A 22,558-nucleotide genomic window follows, 5' to 3' on the forward strand; every position below is an offset into this window, starting at 1 on the left:
CTGTCTCTCTCTTCCCCTCCTGCAGCCAAGGCTCCATCAGAACAAAGTTGGCCCGAGTGCTGAGGATGGCTCCATGGCCTCTGCCTCAGGCGCTAGAATGGCTTTGGTTGCAACAGAGCAAAGCCCCAGATGGGCAGAGCATCGCCCCCTGGTGGGCATGCTGGGTGGATCCCCGTCGGGCGCATGCGGGAGTCTGTCTGACTGCCTCCCCATTTCCAACTTCAGAAAAATACAAAAAATAAAGAAATAAAGAGAGGATCTGAACATATACTTCTCCCAAGAAGATGTACAAATGACCAACAGATAAATGAAAAGATGCTCATCTATGCTAGCTATTAGAGAAATGCAAATCAAAACAACAATGAGATACCACCTTACTCCTGTTAAATTGGCTGTTATCAACAAGACAGGTAATAAGTGTTGGAGAGGCTGTGGAGAAAAAGGAACCCTCATTTACTGCTGGTGGGAATGTAAACTGGAACAACCATTATAGAAGACAGTATGGTGGAACCTCAGAAAATTAAGTATAGGATTACTGTATGACCCAGCAATCCCTTTGCTGGGTATCTACCCCCAAAACTCCAAAACATTGGTATGTAAAGACACATGCACCCCCATGTTCATCGCAGCATTATTCATGGTGGCTAAGACATGGAAATAGCCAAAGTGACCCTCTATAGAGGACTGGACAGAGAAAATGTGCATGTCTACCATGGAATACTACTCAGCCATAAGAAATGATGACATAGTGCCATTTACATCATGGATGGACCTTGAGAACATTATACTGAGTGAAATAGTAAATCAGAAAAGCTAGGAACTATATGATGTCATACATAGGTGGGATATAAAACTGAGACTCGTGGACATAGATAAAAGTGAAGTGGTTACCAGGGGGAGGGAGTAAAGAAGGACTGAGAAGGATTTGACTTAGGGGGATGGGCACACAAAGCAGTCAACAGTTCAAATGCTATAGATACTCACCTGAAACCTTTGTATTCTTACTGATCAATGTTGCCCCATTAATTTCAAAATTAAAAAATGAGAAAAAAGGGAGTTGAACTAGATCAGAGTCCCAAACTTCAGGTTCAGGAAAGTTATATAAATGAATGAAGTGGCCTAGTTTAAGGCGGAGTGGTGGGGGTTATGCTGAACTGGGCTCAGTCCTGGCCCAGTGTTGGTTTTGCCCAAGAGAAGCTGGAGATCAGGGCTGATTGATGAAATGAGTTTCAAGTTTAGAACCTCCTGCCTGCAGGTTAGATCTCAGGTTTTCAGATTTAGTTCCTGACGGCCCCGTTCTCGTGGTGGCTGTGCAGGTGCACATCACTGGTCCTCAGCTACAGGGAGTAATAAACCACGGCCCCCAGCCCCTCGAGGAGGAAATCATTGCTGCTTGAGCTGAGGACCAACTTCCCACGGGCTGCACCGGGCTGACAGCCTAGCATGGCAGGGGTACTAAGGCGGGCCCGTTCCTGGAAGACACTGGATGGCCAGCATTGGGCTGGGAATTCCCGATGACCTTGCCAACCCTTTCGTACAGTGCGTGCCAGTCTAGGGTATTTCCATTCCGTCTTCCTTCCCTTGGGGTCCGGCATGTGATGCAGTCTGGCCAGCTCACCCCCTTTTTTCTCACAGGCATTTTCGATGACGGCCCTTACATGGTTCATCTTTCCTGGTGCCTGCTTTTCGGAGGACCCAGGCTGACCCGGTTCTCGTCTCCCGGCACCCCTGCCTCTTGCGTTGGGCTCCAGCTGCACCCCATATCTGCAGTTCCCTGTGCACGTCCAGCTCCACACCCTTGTTCCTGCTGCTCTCCTTGTTTGGGGGGCCTCCCCTTCCGCTCTGCTCTCCCGGGGTCAGTCTGCAGGAAACCTGCTTTGTCCCTCTGGTTGGCAGGCTTTCGTCGGCTCCATTCTAGCGTCGGTTCCTGTCTTCTATTGCCGTGATGATATTCTGTGCATAGATCTCTCACCGAACTCGCCGTTGCAATCATTACTTTCCTGTGTTTGCTCTTCTCCACTTGATTGTGGACTTCATATTCATTTGTTTGTTACTGCATTTACTTATTAATTGAACACTTATTTACTCAACAAGAACTTAGGCGTGTTTTAGGTACTGGGTGTATGGGTGTGAACAAACAGGCAAATCCCTGACCTTGTACCTGACCTTGGGTGGTAAATATACAAGGCAGTCAGGATACAGATAAAGTATTACAGAACTGTATACTTGAAACTTATATGATCTTATTAACCAATCTTACCCCAGTACACTTAATAAAAATAATCCGTGACCTCACTGAATTTACATTTCTATCTGGGGAAGATAGACACATTCAACAAATACTAATGAACTGCTTGTTAAGTGTTGGGCAGGGTACCTGGGCCTCCTGGGGGTCTTATTTGCCTTACTTGTCTTTGTTTCTGCAGCATCTAGCAATGTGCAGACACACAGACCCTCCGTAAGCGTTTGTTGAGTGAGTGCATGTGGGTATGGAATGCGATAGTCCAGCAGAATGTCACTTAGGAGAACTTTAAAGCCATGCCTCAGGACACCAGCCGCTGATCTGGCTGTGATGGGCCCTGGGGATGCCGTTTGCTGGAATTAATCCAGGGGAATTTTGCGCTCTAAGTGATTCAGTTTACTCACTTTGTGGAAAGAACATTCTCATTGGAAGATGACTGGCATTAGGCGAGTGGAAAGACTGTGCCCCTGGGAGAGACCGGGAGCCCGGGGTCGGGCAGGTGCTCTGAACCGGCTCAGCTGTGTGACTGCAGGGACAGGAGGGGACCCCTCTGAGGTTCAGTTTCTCTCACCAGTAATAAGGGAACTTCTAGCTCTAGAATTGGGTATTTCTGTGTGATACGAACGTTTGTGCAGAGTGTGTGTGATACATGCCAGCGCTGTTCACTAATATTTCCTGTTCTCCTGGATACGGGGTCGGCTTGCGTCTGTGCCTGGCCGAAGCCAGCGGAGTGTGAGCAGGAGGGACATGAGTCACTGTGAGGTGGCGACGTCCAGGGCCATGTGCAGTGCGGTGTGCTGTCCCCTGCGTTTATGACAGGAAGCATCTGTGGGACGGAACCTCTGTCCCCCTGGGCCTTTGTCTCAGGATCAGGGCCCCGGGGCTGACCTGTGGTGGGCTGGAGTTTGAATAATAAATAAGCCTATTGTTCAGCCCTTGGGGATGTGGCCTTGTTACCGCTGCATAACTTAACACATCCTCATCAAGATATTATAATCAAAGGTTCTTTTGTTTTGACTATTTAACTTGTTAATTTAAAAAAGGATAATTATACCTGAATGTGCAACACTGCTAACTTAGCTGGATTTTTGAAATCTGTTTATATTTTTACATATCCTTGTAACATGGAACCTTCAAATTAGAAAACTGTGAAATACACATGAAATTATATTCACGGGCATATTTTCCTCCCATGTTTTTTTACCTCATCAGGTTTCCGGTAGGTAGGTTTGTGTTGAGAACAATACGCATGCCTAACAAAGTTGTTCTTTATACTTTGTTTTTAGGGTCACTTGTATACACAGCCCCGGAAGTTGTGAAGGGGACTGACTTCTCCATTGCCAGTGACCTCTGGTCTCTGGGCTGTCTGCTTTACGAAATGTTTTCAGGTGATTACTTCCTGGTTCAGTTTAAAGTCGGAGCTGGACAGACACAAAGGTTAAATCTCTAGTTTGCAAACATTTTACCTATGAGATGTGAAAAACCTGGTTTTTCAAAATTTTTATCTGTACTGATTTTGGCTGGATTGCTTGTTATCTAGGCATATGCAGATTCCCAGGAACTTTTTGATACATAGGTATTTTTTATTTTATTTTTTTTAAATTTTTTGTATTTTTTTGAAGTGAGAAGTGGGGAGGCAGAGAGATAGACTCCTGCATGCGTCTGACCGGGATCTACCCGGCATGCCCACCAGGGGGCGATGCTCTGCCCATCTGGGGCATTGCTTCATTGCAACTAGAGCCATTCTAGCCCCTGAGGCGTAGGCCATGGAGCCATCATCAGCACCCAGGCCAACTTTGCTCCAATGGAGCCTTGGCTGTGAGAGGGGAAGAGAGAGACAGAGAGGAAGGAGAGGGGGAGGGGTGGAGAAGCAGATGGGCGCTTCTCCTGTGTGCCCTGGCTGGGAATCGAACCTGGGACTCCTGCACGCCAAGCCGACGCTCTAGCACTGAGCCAACCCGCCAGGGCGCATCAGTATTTTTTATGTAATCATCTGGAATGTTAAAATAGATATTTTTATAAATTTTGTAATCATGAACTATCTTCAGTGGAGATTTATCTGGAATTATTGGTGATAGTAAACTTGTTTAATTGACAAGGTTTCATGTAATTGCAGGAAAACCTCCATTCTTTTCAGAAAGTGTGTCCACATTAATTGAAAAGATTTTTTATGAAGATCCTTTGCCACCTATTCCAAAAGGTAGGATTTTTATCATAAATGCAGATAATTTACACTGTACACTGACTAAAGGTACACTTTTATTGTGTATTTTTATTGATTCATAATACCCCCAATTTATATTTTAAAAATAATCTCAAATTTATATTTTTAGAAATGTTAGCATTCCATTTGCCTTTTTTTTTTTTTAAAGATACCGAGATGGAGAACAAAGCACAGAATTGTGTTTTCCCTCATTTAAAAAGAAATTATTTTGTGTTCCTGTATGAAAAGATACAGGTTTAGAAAACTCAGATTTTTATTTACTTTTTGTGTATGTACTTTTTACTTACTTTGGACTCATGTCCTTTGTAGTTATTTCTAGTTAGTGTTTGAATAATAAGAAACCAGACATTCTCAGCCCTTGTCTTGATGAATCAGAATGCTACTCTGACAAGTTTTTAAAGTCTTTTAAAGGAATACGGTTGTAGTATTTTAAGTGTTGGAATTTTAATCATATAAATTGTGATTAATGTAACATCTATTGTTAACAATTTTAAGGAAAGAAGAACAAAAGGAGGCACAAACATAAGAAAGCACTTTGCTGTCCACCAGTGTTTTGTTGTTTTTGTTTGTTTGTTTTACAGAGACAGAGAGTCAGAGAGAGGGATAGATAGGGACAGACAGACAGGAACGGAGAGAGATGAGAAGCATCAATCACTAGTTTTTCATTGCAACACCTTAGTTGTTAATTGATTGCTTTCTCATATGTGCCTTGACCGTGGGCCTTCAGCAGACTGAGTAACCCCTTGCTTGAGCCAGCGACCTTGGGTCCAAGCTGGTGAGCTCTGCTGAAACCAGATGAGCCCGCGCTCAACCTGGCCACCTCAGGGTCTCGAACCTGGTCCTCCACATCCCAGTCCGATGCTCCATCCACTGTGCCACCGCCTGGTCAGGCAATTCACCATTGTTTTTTGACCACTGGTCCGTGGATCTGTACAGAATTTCTGGTGGACTGGCAGTGGTCTGTGGACCAGTAGTTGAAAAATACTGCTGTACACCACAGAAAAAGTGCATCTTAAGACGCAGAACCGAAAACAGGACTTTACAAAAAATATTTTTGGGAGTTTGTAAAAGAAAAAAGTTTTTGGAAGTCATTAATGGAAGAAAGAGGAATACAGAATATTATCAATATTTCAGAAATCACCCTAGGTGAAAAAAACAAAACTCTGGCTATTTTGAATGTAGTCAATATTTCTTAAAACAAAATACTGCATTTTTTTTTTCTTTTATTAACTTTGTCTTGGTTTTTGTATAAATCACATTGTATTTCTTATAATGGTGACTTTTTAATACAATATTGATCAGTGTTTTCTCCTATAAGTTAAAGATTTTTATGCCGGAGTGAAGTCTGAAAATGAAGGTCCCAGGAGTCCGGTCAAGATCCGGCCAGTGGCCCCAGCTTAGTAATTTCCGGTTCCCCCGCCCGGCTGTGGCCAGCGCGCCTGAGCGTGCCCTCAGTTCTCACTGCCTTGTCTTCGGTGGCGATGTCTTTGGCCATTGTCTTCATGGACACTTTTTTTAACCATTACTGATCATTTGGCCATGGTGTATAACTAGACATCTAATTTAAAAAGGCAAAACTTGGGAGATTAAGAAAACTGGACAATATCATAGTATTGTGATGCTTATTATTTTCTCACTAAAAATAAAGAAAAGAGGATTGAAAGTATTTTAATTCTAGTATATTATAAAGCAAAGTGGTCAAATTGATGCCTCAGAAGATGAGACCATAATTAATAGTGGAAGACAAGGGATGAGTTTGTGAGGCTGGTAAGCCTCACTGGGCTTATTCAATCAAGTCATTCCAGAGGTTAATCACCACTTAGTTTTTGAGATTTATGTTTTTTTTAGTCTAGGAAAAAATGTTCTTTAAAATTGTTTTTGGGCCTTTCTTCCTCCTATTTAAATAGAAGCTGTATTGTTATTAGTAGATTGTTTTCTTTAAATAATTTATGTGCTTAAGATACTGTGACTTTAAACGCTGATGTCGGGTATGTATTCATCGACTTACTGCTTTCCCTCCCTTTTTTGGGAATTCATTTGTGTACAGATTCTTCTCTCCCTAAAGCTTCTTCGGATTTTATTAATTTGCTTGATGGTTTACTTCAAAAGGATCCTCAGAAAAGGTATGTGTGGATGATAATTTGACTATGAATGGATAGTGGAATCTTTTTTTTTAATTTCATGGACTTTTTACTGCTGACATAGTATTGTTCAAATTACTTGTTTTAAAAAGGAAATCTGAGTTTACGTCGAGTGTTTTCTCTTTGCATGTGTTTGTAATCATGAGGAATTTCAGGTTACTTTCTTTTTTAATGTATTAAATAGTTGTCTATAGCTGGATGGGTTGTCTTGTGACTCCTGAGTCCAGCCAAGCACTCTCGTTCTTTCCACTGTAGACTCCAGGCCAAAGCTGTCATACACCTCTGAACTAGGGATGATGTGTGGAGAGAGTTAATGTCAATAACACTAACTGAATAGTATTTTAATGCAATATATTTTTATGGTACTCTTGTCTTAATGAGGATATCAAGCGACAGGGTAATAGGCACAGTGTGAATTTTCTGTGTTGTGGAATGGGGTGGGGGAGGGGGAGGAATGGGAGAGGGGAGGGTTCCCCCCCCCACCTGGTCATGAGGGTCCCCCCCACCCCCAGGCCTGGTCATGAGCGGCTGGTTTCTAGTTCTGGTTCTGCCACTAGGTACTAGGGGAAGGGGAGTGGAGGTGGTTGTTAAGCAAGTATTTGGGTTTCTGCTTCAGGGGGTAAACTGATGAATATCTTTAGTATAGCATGTAAAATAATCTGTTCTCTATCTTCATTACCTGTAAGAGAGAATTTGCAGAAGGACAAACTGGTTCTCGTATAAGTTGTAGGACAGACCTCCCTAGCTCACGTAGAATGCTTTTAGGATTAGTGTTTTTTGGTAGATAATCTTCTAGACATCGTTTGATAGGATATATATTTTATTTAGGATAACATATCTACATTTCCACATATTTATATCTTTATATTTCCTGCTTTTATGCATAAGTGGAACCACTCTCAAACCTTCTTTTTTCTCTCTATAGATCTGCTTAGTCATTTTGAATGGCTATAGTGTGTACTTGTGATGACCTATAATAGCAATAATAACAATAGACACATATAGTGTGTCTTAATTTATAACATCTACACACTGCTAAAATAAACACCCTTTTGAGTATTTTGGTTGTTGTTCAAGTGGGCAATTACCTCTTTTGGATAGATTTCTCTAAGTGGGGTTGCTGGCCAAAGGCTAAGAATGTTAAAAAGTTTGATTGATTTGCTGCATTCTAGGAACATGTGCGAAATGGTTTACGCTTCCAGCAACATTAGAAAGCTCTTTCTCTACCGCTGTTACCTGCTGTGGGCTTTGTTGCTCTTACACATTTTTGCCAATCTGATGGATGAAAAAGAAATTTCACTTTCCTGGCAATTTTATTTCTCTGTTAGTGAATTTCAAGAGCCCTTGAGCAAAAGGGATATTATATGTGATTGCAGATTCTTTATCATTAGTGTTTTAATTTTCTTCAGCATAGTTTTCAATACAGAAGTTTTGAATGATTAATCAAATTTAAATTACTTTGTTTTTAAATTTTAGTCAGGCTTGACCTTTCTGAGTCTGATGAGTATACCTAGAGGTATAATCTATTAGTTATAAAACGTAATGCTTTGAAAGTGAGTCTGGGTTTTAGATAAAGCTGAAAGGCATTTTCATGTGGGTGAACTAGCTAGGTAACATTTTTGACACCTAAACAGAGGTGTGACTGTATATAGTCATGAAGTTGATATTCTTGTTTATTTCTGAATGAAGTTCTGAAAGGGAAGTTGGAAAAATGAAATGTGTAACACAGGTAGGGTGCCTAGAATAATTATTATAATCTAACCTCACTTGGGACATAAAAGAAGACAGAATTACAGATTGATAATATGTCATGTTTACTTTCAAATCTTAGATTACTTATAGATTTCCCCATTGGCTGTTTTGAAAACCTGAGATGTTTTCCTCAGTCTCCATGGACTGCGGGCCCGAGACTTCTCTAAGCTTAGTTGTTAGTCTCTTTCATTCTGTACCGTGGAATTATTCTGTACTCTGAATTATTTGGAAGTTAATTGCATACTAAACAGAAAGAGTAGAGTATGAAACAATCTCAGAGGTACGTTTATATGGAGAGGCTTATACTTTTTAAAATCTGATTTCTATAACGGACGTATCCTTGGCATACTCCATGCTAAGTCATGCTAACATAGAATTTTAACATTTATGTCTTACAAAGATTCACGTGGGCAGGCCTACTGCGGCATCCCTTTTGGAAGGATGCTTTTACTAGAAAAGATCAAGACTCAAGCTCCGAGGATTTCAATGTCAGGTAGGATTAACTTATATTTGTGTGTGTGGGGGGCATGATTATTAATCACTCATGCCCATTGCTCTGCTAATAATGCAGCATCAATGGCAACAACTTCTACACTTTCATAATAGAAAAGTGTTTGTTTAATGCCTTTTTAAGTCATGACATTTTTTTTGTGTGTGTTCTTGATTTTGCTGATTTTTGTGTTCTTGATTTAGCCAGTTTTCTGATCCATTGTTTAAACTGCAGTTAGTGATACCATATCGTAGTTCTTGGTTCTGTTTACCAGCTGTGAGCGGCTTCCCACCTTGTGAGCACATGGTGGGATCTCATTTCCCCCTTTTCAGTCAGGCGTGGTCATGTGACTTGCTTTGGCTAATGGAATATGAACAGAAGTGATGAGTGTTATTTCTGGATAGAGCCAGGATGTGATTTGCCACAGTTCTCCTTCTGGTGAGGTAATTGGGAAGACAGTGTCAAAATGGAGTTTCTGTGGGGCCCGGGTCTTTAGTGACCATGATGGGCATAGCTTTCCCACCAGCCTTCACGGCCGTGTGCATGAGGGAGACATAACTGAGGAGATCCTGAGTCACTGAGGGGGTCATAAGGCACCGCCGCGTAACCTGGCTCATCCTGACTGATACAATTCATTTCTGTCATAAATGTATTCTTAGCCCAGGACACTTACAAAAGGGATGGTATTTGGACAGCAGCAGGTGAGGAGTAGCTAAATATAGAGGGAAAGTCCTGATAATTGACTCCCTCCCCCAAACCATTCAGTGGTAAATGGTTGTCTGAGTCTTAATTTCAATCTTGGCAAATTCAGTGCATTGGAGAGAGAAGTCTGAATTTTACGGTCTGTCCCAAACCGGAGTTTCTCTGGTCCAGTCAGCTGCGCTCTCACCGTTGGATTAGCTCCAACAGAAAACCGGGCTCCGGTCCAAAGTGTCAGCAAGTCACACCACCTCTGACCCTCGTTTGTCATCTTCCTTATAATCTCTAAGCCTTTTGTTTCTTTTTCCTGCCTTATTGCCCTTGATAGGGTTTTTTCTTTGTTCGAGTAGACACTGAAGTGATGAAAATGGACGTCCTCGCCTGGGTTCGGACTGTAGGTTCAAAGCCCCTTTCTCATGAAGAGCGATGAGCCGGAGGTTTTTGTAGCTGCCCCTTGTCAGTTTGAGTGAATGTTGAATTTTATCAGGTGTCTTTATGTATTAGCTGATATGATCGTGTGGTTTTTCTTCTTCAGACTCTCCTGGATTTTTTCATAAGTTGCTTCTCAAATATCGAACCAGCCTTGCATTCTCGCCGTAAGCCCCACTTAGTCATTGTTTATAGTTTTTATGTCCTGCTGGACGTGTCTGGGGCCGAGTGGCAGGAGGACAGTGGGAGGTGAGAAGGGAGAGTGGAGCAACAGGGATTGGCCTCACGTTCTTGGGATCATAGCTCTTTGGTTAGAGAAGAGGCTGCCCCTCCCTCAGAGTTCTAGGCACCGGCCGGAAGCTACCGCCATTCCCAACGAGCTGCCGCAGTGCTGCCTGAAGTGCAGGGCGGGACAGATGGGAAAGGAAAGAGAAAGGCAGAACTAGCAGTGGTCGGCAAACTGTGGCTCGCGAGCCACATGCGGCTCTCTGGCCCCTGGAGTGTGGCTCTTCCTCAAAATACCACGTGCGGGCGCTACCTAGATAAGGAATGTACCTACCTATATAGTTTAAGTTTAAAAAATTTGGCTCTCAAAAGAAATTTCAGTCGTTGTACTGTTGATATCTGGCTCTGTTGACTAACGAGTTTGCCAACTGAGGGGTTCCCTTTCCTACGCTTGGAACAGCACTAGAGGGCTTCTCTTGGGGCGGCCTGTGAGCCCAGACCAGAAGGCGAAAGTCAAAGGGAACCTCCCTCCTGGTTTACTGGTACTTTGAGTACTGCTGTTAATTTACTTATCTTTTCCAACCTCTTATTCTGCACAGAAACCTATATAGAAACCTTAAAAAGTAAGTTTGCGTTGACTGTCTCCTCTTGAACAACAGAAACGTCACGGAGTGTTCTGGACCACGAGACTCCAAGGAGCTGTTGAGGAGCCCGCAGAGCGGACAGGGCGGAGGGGAGAGGAGCGGTCAGCGGGGGAGTCACGCTCTGAGGCTAGGTGGGGTTTCATCTGAGCACGCTGCTTCTGGGAGCCCCCCGCCCACGGGGGTCTCTTTCCTTCAAGTCTGTCTGTTTGTGCCTGCTCACAACACCTTGTTCCTTTATGCATGATGTTCTCCTTTCTGCCACAGAAAACCCAGCTGAGCTGCGACCTAACAATACCCTTGGGGGCCAGACGAGCGAGTCCATGTTTCTGCTCAGGTATGTGAGTGACGGAGCAGCGAGGAGTCACAGCGTCGGTTGTCCTGGTCTTTAACACTCAGGATTTTAAAAACCTTTGTACACTCTCTGGCCAATCTTGTGAGCTAAGTAAGTATTTGTATAATGAATGGATAAATAGATAAGTGAAGAAAGGTGAGAATCCTGTTATTTGGGAGTTGGAAGGAATTCACTAAAGACTGGCGATCTGAGTGAATTTCTTAAACTGAAAAACTCGAAGTCAGAGACCCAGGGCAGTGGAGCGGCCCATCGAGAGCACGGCAGTCATTGGCAAGTGGAGGAGAAGCGTGAAAAATAGATGCAGATTGTATACAACTTGTCAGTTGGTAGCAAGATAATTTCCCATGTTGGACATTTTCTGAAATAAAATTGTAAATATTATTCACCCTTTGTGGAATATCTAATCTGTTTTATTATGCTCATCCTGCTTATATCAGCAGACATTTAAAAAATAATAAATTCAGTGTTTTAAGGGTTCTAGGAAAAACAGAAAATACCGACTAGAGCATAGAAGCTGTACACAAAAGAAACAATAAAGTAAGCAGGAAATTACTTTAAGAGCAGTTGTAAAAATAATAGGGCCATGTAAACACAAGTTAAAGTGTAAATGTTTTTTATAGAATGAGGTCACCTAGAATTGTCATATTCTACCATTTTTCATGAGATGTGTTTTTATTTTTCCCAAAATATATTAAACAGAGGGTAAAGTTTCTGAATCGGAATAACGTTGGCTGGTCTGTCTTTTCAGCTCTCGTCCTACTCCGAGAACCAGCTCCGCGGCGGCGGGGTTGAGTCCCGGCGAGGACGTGACTCAGAACGCTCCGCAGAGGGCTCCTCCGCCGACCAAGGTGAGCCGAGAGGGCACTTGTTCTCTTTCCCCCGTGAGATGGAGTTTCAGAAGAATAATTGCAAGTTGATCTCTGAGCTGGGTTCGTGATTACAGAATTTACAATTAAGTCATTTCCTTGATTGTCATTGGTTTTTCTAGTAAGTATACTTAAGAGAGAGATGCATTATAGTTTTTTTGATAACAGCTTTATTGAGATGTAATTGACATACCCTGTAATTTACCATTTAAAGCGCACAGTTCAGGGCCTCTCCCCCTTTTCGTAGTTCTACAACCATCACTCTCTTCCTCCCAAAGATAAACCTGTGCCATTAGCAGGCCCTCTCCTCTTTCCTCAGTTTCCCTTCCCCTTGGCAACTAATCTGTTTTTTTGTCTTTATAGATTTGCCTATTCTGAACATTTTATATAAATGGAATAATGCAATGCCATCTTTTGTGACAGGCTTTTTTCACTTAACAGAATGTTTTTAAGATTGAGCCAGATTGTAGCATGGATCAGTACTATGTTTCTTTTTATTTTAAAGTAATATTCTCCTATTATATACCACACCGATTAAGTGTTTGGTGAATGAAAGATTAGAAATCATGCTGGTAATTGCAAAACTAATTTGCCTCGTCGTAGTTTAGAACATCAAACTACAGAAGATCTGTTTTCTAGTCCTAACCTCATCTGGTAAACTCAAGCAATTCAGTAACTTTCTCTGATCTTTTTGTTTTTCATTTGTAAAAATGGGAACAATGACACATACGACTCGGGATTTTTGTGACGATTAAATGAGACTGTCTGTGAAAGTCTTTGAATGGCAGCTGAGATGCGCTGATATCGATGAGCTTTCTCAGTGGTGTCTTCACTCAGCACCTTCTCAATTCAGGCTCTAAAGCTCTTCATTAGTCAGAAACAAAGTCCAATTTTCATTCTTATTTAAAAAAAAAAATTAAGAAAATTAAATTTAATGGGGTGAAATTGATCAATAAGGGTACATAGGTTTTAGGTAAACATCTCTGTAGCACTTGAACTGTTGATTTTGTTGTGTGCCCATCACCCACAGTCAAATCATTTTATAATTTTCGTTCTTGTTTCAGACCGCAAGTGGACACCTGAGTCAGCAGGACATGGAATCGCAGATGAGAGAGCTTATCTACACAGACTCAGACCTGGTCGTCACCCCAATTATTGACAATCCGAAGGTGCGGAAAGAGGCCCGGCCCACGGCGGGATGCGGACTAGATTTCACTGAGGACTGAAATCTGGGTGGTTGTTTCCTTTCTGTCCCTCTCGTCGGCTTTGATTCCATTCGCGCCAGTCTGCGTGTCTAAGCCCCGCCCTGTGTGTAACCCTTTCCTCTTCCTGCCGTGGGAGCTTTATTCCCTCTGCACCAGCTCTGCCTCCCATCAGTCTGTGGGCCGCTGACTCATGGACCGCAGACCTGCATTTCTCCACATGGACTTAACGTGGATTCCTCCACATACTCTAGTGCCGTGCTTTTCAACCGCCCGTCTGCCCGCCGACCCATGCCGGTCCGCCAGAAATTTCGTGCTGGTCTGCGAAAGAGTTAACCGCCATGATATTGTATGATGAGAGACCCACCCGTCTGCGCCTGCGGACTGGCGGTTGAAAACCATTCCAGTGGAGGGTGTGCTACAAAGGCAGATGGCCATGAGCACCACTCCCCAGGTGGGTGGGCTGGGCTGGTTGCACGGAGACCGTGCCCCCTCATGGCTATCTGGACTCAGGCTGGACGGTGGCAGACAGTGGCAGCCTGGGGACTCATGGTTCATGATACCCCTCACCCCAGTGTGATTTTTTTGCTTCATGTCCTTTGGGATGTAATACTGTGTTATTAGGGGATGAGTACTCTCCTTAAAAAATGTAATTCCTCAGTCTTTTTGTCTCCTGTTGACTTCAGTCTCTGACACATTCCATCACCATTTATTCTGTATTTTAATTTTTTAAAATGTCTTTTTCTGTATTAATTCATGATGGCTTCCTCTCATCTCATTGGGGAAATATTACCGTAGTTTATAAAAAATTGGTTCTTGGATGCCTGTTTATTTACTAGAAAGACAACATTTAATTAGATTACCCAGCTGTTTTTCATAATGGAGCTACTTTTTATGAGTTTAGATATCTGGCAGAGTAATGCTTTGTATTATGCCGAATTTAATGTGTAATGGGGCATTTTCCCAGTGGACCTTCTAGAACAATTTGTCATATATATATGACATATATATGTCATATATTTTTTTTAAATATAACTTTTTTTTTTTTTACCAAATTCTCTATTATTTTATCCTATAACCACTTTTAATTGTTTCTGGAAAATGTTAGTTTTTTTTTTTTAATTTTATGATATTATTTTGAACTGATTTTAGACTTATAGAAAAGGTTAAAAAATATTAGAGTTCCTATCTACTTTTGACCAGTGTCTCCTCGTGGTAACATCCTCTGGGACCAGGGTATTAACATTAGTGCAGAGCTGTTAACTGAACTACCCAGCTTACATGAACGTCACCAGTTGTACCACTGATGACCCTTTTCTGTGCCAGGATCTCACGTTTCTGATTCCGTCCCCTTACTCTCCCACTGTCCTTGTCTTTCATGGCCTTGGGGTAACTTCTCAATCTTTCCTTGTTTTTCATGACCTGACACTTCAAAAGTAGTCAGGTATTTTGTAGACTATCCCTCAATTTAGATTTGTCTAAGCGTTTCCCTAGATGAGAATGAAGTTATGCATATCTGGCAAGAACACTACCAGCAAAGATTTTAAAAATGCACTATAGATTTTGAAGAAGTGAGACATTGAAATGATGGTTCAATTTTTTATTAAACATCTCAAGAGGAAGCACTGCAGCCATTCCAAACTCATGGTTCCAATAATGTGTTTTCTTTCTTTTTTTTCTTTTTTTGTATTTTTCTGAAGCTGGAAACGGGGAGGCAGTCAGACAGACTCCTGCATGCGCCCGACCGGGATCCACCCAGCACGCCCATCAGGGTGCGATGCTCTGCCCATTGGGGCGTCGTTCTGTCATGACCAGAGCCATTCTAGTGCCTGGGGCAGAGGCCAAGGAGCCATCCCCAGCGCCTGGGCCATCTTTTGCTCCAATGGAGCCTCAGCTGCGGGAAGGGAAGAGAGAGAGAAGAAGGAGAGGGGGAGGGGTGGAGAAGCAGATAGGCGCCTCTCTTGTGTGCCCTGGCTGGGAATCGAACCCGGGACTTCCACACGCCAGGCAGACGCTCTACCACTGAGCCAACCGGCCAGGGCCGAATAATGTGTTTTCTTACAAGAAAAGCAAAGCGTGCACTTTCCTGATGGGGCCGTCACGGCTTCCTGGAACTACGTCTTCTTGGATTCAGCCATCAAGTCCTAACTATTCCTAAGACTTCAGTCCACACTCTGCCTCTTCCATAGACCCCTGACCACATCAGTCTCAAGTGCTTGCTGCATTCTCTAACGCTTAAAAATATTTCTCTCGTGAAATGTTTTGTCTGTAATTACGTCCTGCCTGTTTTGCACTGTTAATTTTTTTTTTAACAAATGTTTGTCTTACTAACGGGAACGCCAGCTCTTTGATGGCAGGATCATGTCTCTTCTAACCTTTGTAGCTTACTCTGTCGGGTACCCAAGACAGATTCTGTTTGATGACTAAATTTCTAACCCAGAGGTAAATTAGCTTATATTGTAAATAAGCCAAGATAGGGTAACTCTTTCATGAAGCTTTATTTTCTTGCAAATAACAATTGAAATGTTTTTATTTTTTATAAATGATCTATATTTGTATATTTAATCTGAAGGGACACTGTTGAATTATTATTGCTTATAAATTTTATAGCATTCTTTTCTTTCCTCATTGATTTATAATCTATAGGAGATTAATCAGGAATCAATGTCTGTCTCAAAAGTATTTTTTTTCCCAACCGCAGATAATGAAACAACCACCACTTAAATTTGACCCCAAAATATTGCATCTCCCAGCGCATTCAGGTAGGCTCGTAAAGGGGTTTATTGAATGTGTAGACGCTTTGCAGACAGAAATTTAATAGCGAATGGAATATTCTATTCACGAATAGCTAAATTTCTATGTTCTTGCCAACTGGCTATTTTCTTGGCAGGCTATGCAAATGATAAACAACCTGCACTCCCTTTGTGCCCGCCTGCACCCCCGCGTGTGGGAGAGTTCCTGTAAAGCTGGGTGGGATTTCCTGTGAAGTGGGCGGGCCCCTCTCCTGTCCTTGCCCTGTAGAGCCCATTGAATTTCCAACCCTGACGGGCAGCTGTGGGTGTGGAGGGTGGAGACACGGTGAAGAATGGAGATCCTACCCGAGGAAGCCTGGCCAGTTGAGGGCGGGGCCTGGCGGTCTGCTCTGTGGGGATGGTGGGGAAGGGAGAGACGCTGAAGGAAGAGTGTTACCTTTCCTTTCGCCCAATGGAAAGTCTGATTTAGGGTGAACATCAGACATTTTTTTATACCTTAAGTTTTGATGTGTTTTGTTTGATAAAGCTGTTAAACTAGGTTTGGAAAAACTTCTTCACCGTAGCTGGAGTGGGACCCATGATTTGAAATCAAATCAAAGTAAATTAAAAAATATTTAAAGAAGGCATGCCCAGTAGAGCCACTATTTATAAAAACCTAGAGGATTATTATTAAAATAATATTCCTTCCTTTTTCCCCTTTACTCTGAGTTATTCTGGAAAATGATTATTAGTTTAAGTGGTTTGAAGGGGAGGGTCAGCCAAACCAGGGTAACTTTGGAGGGTATCTCTTTTCCCAGTTTTTGCCTTTAGTTTGGACAGGGATTTGGAGGTGGGACGCCCGGATGATTTCAGCTATCATAGTAACCTGGTTATGTTTACTAGTAGTAATGTCATTGGAACCTTTAAGAACTGTACAATGTTTGGCTTTTCTAATATTTTAAGGCTAGATTTATTTACTTACACAAAGACTCTTGCTTTTTCACAATACAGTTTTGTTTAACTTTGCATTTTGTTATGTTCTTAGTTGCAGGATAGTTCTCCTTTAGGCGTCTGCTTTTTTATTTAGTTTAGCTTTCTGGTGGCATTGTTATAAAGGTCTCCTCCAAAGGAAGAAAAGAAATGAATAGAGAAGAGTAAAATAAAAATAGTGTCAGTTTTGGAGTATTTGGGGGTTTTGACATTGTGAAGCCACCATGTATATGTTCATTGTCCTCAGCTGTTGAAATTCTGTGTTTCATTTTATTTCTCTTTGTAATATTTTCGACAGTCCTTTTTCACGTGAGACCTACTTTTAATATTTTTTTTTCTCTTTAGTGGATAAATTGGTATTACTAAAAGACCAGGATTGGAATGACTTTTTGCAACAAGTGTGCTCACAGATCGACTCCACCGAGAAGACCGCGGGGGCCTCCCGCGCCAAGCTGAACCTTCTCTGCTATTTGTGCGCGGTGGCCGGCCAGAGGGAGCTGGCCACCAGGCTCCTCCACTCCCCCCTGGTGGGTAGTTAAGTCGTGACACGAAGACTCCTTTCACAGCCCTTGCAGCATGCCTTCTGCTCGTGCCTTTTGTATTATATATCCAGAGAGGTTAGGACAAGTGCTGAAATATTAATTTGTTTTAATCACAATGAAAAAGTGATTTGTCAACATGATCGGTTTGTCAAAATTATCCCCTGTTTAATCCTGAGTTCTAAAAGCAGTTGAGTAGGCAGTGATTTTGAACTCCTCTTGTTACTACTCTGGCTTGCATTTTAAGCTAACTTGTACTAGTTGTATGATATTTTTCTTATCTGAAATCATAAGACAGACCTTTTTTTTATATCAGTTTCTGGAATGAGCTGCCCATGTGGAACAGAGGTTCCTTTATTGGGTCACCTGGGAAGGTCCAAGGCTTGTGATGTGACACGTAAGGGAGACATGAGTCTCGAAGACGCTTTCCCTGTTTCCAGGACTGCGTGGTTCATCAGCAAGGCCGTGGGCGCTGGTCGGAGCTTTTGAAGTTGTCCCAGGGGTCCGGGGTGTTGGCCACAGTGGGACCTCTGGGAATGGGCTTAGAAAGAGAAGTCATTTGCTTGCAGGATAGTTTCAAGGTTACTCTTTTTGTACATGTGTGTTTATGGGGTGAGAGGGGGACACATTTAGGGAACGCAGCTGGGTATAAGAAACTGAAAGTGTTCTCGGGTTTTATTTGCATCCTAGTCATGCACTCGGTGCTTTTGCATCTCTGTACGTCAGTGCCTTCGTGCTGCAGGGGTCCTGTCCAGCTGCACGCAGGTCTGCTTGTTAGCTCAGCGGCCACTCTCCGTGTGGTGTCGTGAATGAAGTGTACGTCTTCATTTTTTATTCCAGTTCCAGTTGCTCATCCAGCATTTGCGAATAGCTCCAAACTGGGATATGTAAGTAACATTTATATCTTAATGATTTAGTCTTCATTCTTTTATTTAGTCACAACAAATGTATTTATCAAAAGCATGTCATAATTCTAAATACTTAATCATATTCTGAAGTAATAATGACTCTGAACCATAGGCAATTTCTACAAAAAGATTTGGAAATAGCCCTTATCCTAATATGATGAGTATGGTTCTAGGATTATATAAAGCAGGTGATGACCTCTTCCTGAGTCTCAGCTTCCTGGGGAGTCTGTCTGGGATGATGAAACTGCATAGGATTCGGATTCAGACAGACCTGGATCCCAGATCTGCCCCCTGGACAAACTTGCTTTAACTGCCGTGCCTCAGTTTCCTCATCTGCAAGATAGAGTGTATCTACTTCATAGAGTTTTGGTAATAATTAAACTTTGAGTGAGATAAGTAGATGAAGTACTTGCACAGTGCCTGGCTCTTAGTGGGTGCTTAGTGTACAGGGTATGAAGGTTGTAGTTAGTAATACTGCGTATCTCGCATTGTTGTTGGGAGAAGCCCGTGGCAACGTGAGGGTGAAGGGCTTTTGTGAAACATGGTAATGGTGGGATATCAATTATTCTTCCAGGCTGGCAAAATACGGGAAACAAGTGTTCACGTGATGCTTTTTGGGATAATTATTCTTATACATTTTCTAGTTTTACTCTCGGAAGGTATAAGCTGGCATTAGAAAATAGGATTTTTAGCTAATTTCTGAGCATGTAAAATGTTGAGATGATTTGTGATATGCACATTAAGAAGAAACCAACAAAATCTAACACTTCAGCTAAAACTTAAATTATTTCTTTGAATAGGGTGCCCCCTGCTGACTTAAAATAGCCTTTCTTAGTGCTTTCAAAGTACTGCTTTAACTTAGTTTTTCCTGTTTTCTTCAATGGAAGTTTAATTGTAAAACACTTAATTTGAGGAAAACATAGACAAGCCCTCTGCTTAAAACCTTATTTTATTCTTTCTGTCTCTGCATTCAAATACCACTTCTTTGAGGGTGGCCTTCTCTGTCCCCGGTCCTATCATCCTAACAGCATCTGTTAAAGGTCCTTACTTCAGCTGGGGGCTCACTGTTGCAGTATGTGTGTGTATTTCCTGGCTTCGTTCAGCATACAGAAAAACAAATAGAATAATGTAATGCAATTTTATAAGTTTCTCTCTCCTTATAACAGATTACTTTATTCATATATGATTTACAAACATTTTCTCACATTCTGTGGGTTGACTTTTCACTGTGTTGCTAGTGCCATTTAATGCATAAAAGTTTTGAATTTGTAGCTTGTAACTTTTGGTCCAATGTCCTACCAAGTCTTTTTCATACCATGCCGAGGTCTTTTTTTTTTTAATTTTTATAAATTTTTATTAATGTTAATGGGGTGACATCAATAAATCAGGGTACATATATTCAAGGAAAACATGTCCAGATTATCTTGTCATTCACTTATGTTGCATACCCATCACCCAAAGTCAGATTGTCCTCCGTCACCTTTTATCTAGTTTTCTTTGTGCCCCTCCCCCTCCCATCCACGAGGTCTTCTTTAATCTGCGTAGTAAGAGATTTGAATAGCTAATTGGAGAAGGATTGGAATCCATAGGAACTGTTTCTGTGTTTCAGAGGTTGAACAACACGAGCGCCTCCCTGCGGTTCCTCTCTGAGTCTGACCTGCTTCCCTCCTGGGGCTCCGGCCTAGTTGTTTTCTTTTTTCTTTTTTTTTTCTTTTTTTGTATTTTTCTGAAGCTGGAAACAGGGAGAGACAGTCAGACAGACTCCCGCATGCGCCCGACCGGGATCCACCCGGCACGCCCACCAGGGGCGGGGGCGGCGACGCTCTGCCCCTCCGGGCGTCGCTCTGTTGCGACCAGAGCCACTCTAGCGCCTGGGGCAGAGGCCAAGGAGCCATCCCCAGCGCCCGGGCCATCTTTGCTCCAATGGAGCCTTGGCTGCAGGAGGGGAAGAGAGAGACAGAGAGGAAGGAGAGGGTGGGGGGTGGAGAAGCAGATGGGCGCTTCTCCTGTGTGCCCTGGCCGGGAATCGAACCCAGGACTTCTGCACATCAGGCCGACGCTCTACCACTGAGCCAACTGGCCAGGGCCTAGTTGTTTTCAGAACCTGAAGAGTGAAGGCTGCCTGGCTGGTCAGCCCCGACGGCGTGCGGGTGCCTCTGAGCAGCTCACACTCACCAGCTCACTCCTACCCATTCTTTTTCAAACTAAAATAAAAGATTCTTATAAAAACTATTTTTTTTTTTACAACCAATAAACTTTGTCAGGTCACCTGAAGTGATATGTAATAATTTATTGGCTTTCTGTTCTTCTGGATAATGAAACAAACACCTCACTAAAACTATTATTTACTAGTATTTATTAAAATAGAACAAGATTTGTAAGACTTAACGGTTGTAAAACTTTGTATTAAAGTGGATATATACATAGTGTGAGACAAAAGTAGGTCTACAGTTGTATGTGTGGAAAATAATAATACAAGAATAAACTCTGTTTCAAGTACTCATAACTGTAAGCGTACTTCTGCCCCACCCTGTATATGTTTAACACTTCTGACATTATTTACCACTTATATATAAAATCACTGGTCTGCTAACAAATAGAGACCGTTAGCCAAATACCTCTTACTCAGAAGTAAAAGGGTTAATTGGTATGTCCTTCTCTCTGGTTAAGACCTTTTGAAAATGTTGTTTTCCATTTTACTGAAAAAGCACAACTTGTTCCATTTGTCACTTCTACAAACAGGACTGCAGAGGGCCTGCTGTCCTGGTCTCCCCAATACTCAAATGTTCCTCTGGGCTCTGTACGTGGGGCAGTACAGGCTCGCCTTGCTCATTCCTTTTTTTTTTTTTTTTTTGTATTTTTCTGAAGTTGGAAACGGGGAGTCAGACAGACTCCCACATGCGCCTGACTGGGATCCACCCGGCATGCCCACCAGGGGGCGATGCTCTGCCCATCTGGGGCGTCGCTCTGCCGCAATCAGAGCCATTCTAGCACCTGAGGCAGAGGCCATGGAGCCATCCTCAGTGCTCGGCTAACTTCACTCCAATGGAGCCTCAGCTGCAGGAGAGGAAGAGAGAGACAAAGAGAGGAAGGAGAGGGGAAGGGGTGGAGAAGCAGATGGGCGCTTCTCCTGTGTTCCCTGGCCAGGAATCGAACCTGGGACTCCTGCACGCCAGGCTGACGCTCTACCACTGAGCCAACTGGCCAGGGCCTGCTCATTCTATTTTTATCTCATGTTAATGCTCATAATTGGTCAGTGTAACTGTCCTGGGGGCTGGTTTCCTCCGTCCCTGGCTCTCCTTTCAAAGACTGTTTTCTCTCTGTTCATAGACGGGCCAAGGTTGCTCGCGTGATTGGTTTACTGGCCTCACACACAGCTGAACTTCAAGAAAATACACCTGTTATTGAGGTAATTACTTTTATTACTGAAATGTTATGAATGACAGAAAAGATTGTTCTTCATTTTGTAACTTATTTAGAATGTGCAGATTTCATTGACCTTCACAACCTTCTCTGTGGAATTGTGCCAGCTGTTGTAAAACGGGAAACTCATTCGACCTTTAGGCTTAAATACAGCTGAACGTATAAAACGCTGTGTTATTAAAGGTGGTGTGGCAGAGCCGCAGGCCTGTGGGCTGTGCCGGTCATATCACCGATGTTGCGTAAGGCCCGTTGCACGTCGGTAGACGTCATGGAAGGTGGAGACGCGGGGGTGGGGTGGGGTGGGGGAGCTTGTGCACAGAGTCTAGGAAGACAGACCCTTGGCCCAGGCTGGAGCTGAGAGGCTGCGCACACCCCCTGTGGGGTCTTTGGGCTTGGCTCTCCCTGTGGCTGCAGCTGTGGGAATTCCTGCAGGTCTGGGCAGAGGGCGTCTGTGGTAACCCGGGGCTGTCAGTCGCCCTGGGCAGTGTGCCCAGAATACGCGCTCCCTGCCTGTGGCCCGGTCCCTGGTAGTTGCTATTGCCACCTCCACCCAGAACATTTGGCCCGGCAGTTCCTGAGCCACATGCGTCCCTGTGCCCTTGGGCTAGCACTTCCCCCTCCCCAGACTGGGTGCCTGTCAAAGTGTTTCCCTACCTCCTGTGGCTGCCCCTTATTAAACATCGAGCTCCTGCTGCCGCTG

The 22,558-nt window shown here is 43.0% G+C and overlaps 1 protein-coding gene and 1 non-coding gene across 3 annotated transcripts in view; one reads left to right on the top strand and one right to left on the bottom strand.

Moving 5' to 3' along the window:
• Positions 1-22,558, top strand: part of ULK4 (unc-51 like kinase 4) — a 400,554-nt gene that overhangs the window by 20,091 nt on the left and 357,905 nt on the right. For both annotated transcript variants that reach the window (XM_066245324.1, XM_066245325.1), the window contains exons 6-17: positions 3,529-3,630; positions 4,359-4,442; positions 6,514-6,589; positions 8,760-8,852; positions 10,862-10,977; positions 11,111-11,180; positions 11,947-12,046; positions 13,129-13,233; positions 15,968-16,028; positions 17,334-17,515; positions 18,368-18,414; positions 21,766-21,844. In XM_066245324.1, the coding sequence (XP_066101421.1) occupies positions 3,529-3,630; positions 4,359-4,442; positions 6,514-6,589; positions 8,760-8,852; positions 10,862-10,977; positions 11,111-11,180; positions 11,947-12,046; positions 13,129-13,233; positions 15,968-16,028; positions 17,334-17,515; positions 18,368-18,414; positions 21,766-21,844 (1,115 nt within the window). The remainder of the gene's footprint in view (positions 1-3,528; positions 3,631-4,358; positions 4,443-6,513; positions 6,590-8,759; positions 8,853-10,861; positions 10,978-11,110; positions 11,181-11,946; positions 12,047-13,128; positions 13,234-15,967; positions 16,029-17,333; positions 17,516-18,367; positions 18,415-21,765; positions 21,845-22,558) is intronic.
• TRNAI-GAU (transfer RNA isoleucine (anticodon GAU)) lies at positions 20,447-20,522 on the bottom strand. The gene has a single exon. It is a non-coding gene; the product is annotated as a tRNA-Ile (tRNA).

This window comes from Saccopteryx bilineata, chromosome 10, assembly GCF_036850765.1.
Source record: "Saccopteryx bilineata isolate mSacBil1 chromosome 10, mSacBil1_pri_phased_curated, whole genome shotgun sequence".
Taxonomy (NCBI): Eukaryota; Metazoa; Chordata; class Mammalia; order Chiroptera; family Emballonuridae; genus Saccopteryx; species Saccopteryx bilineata.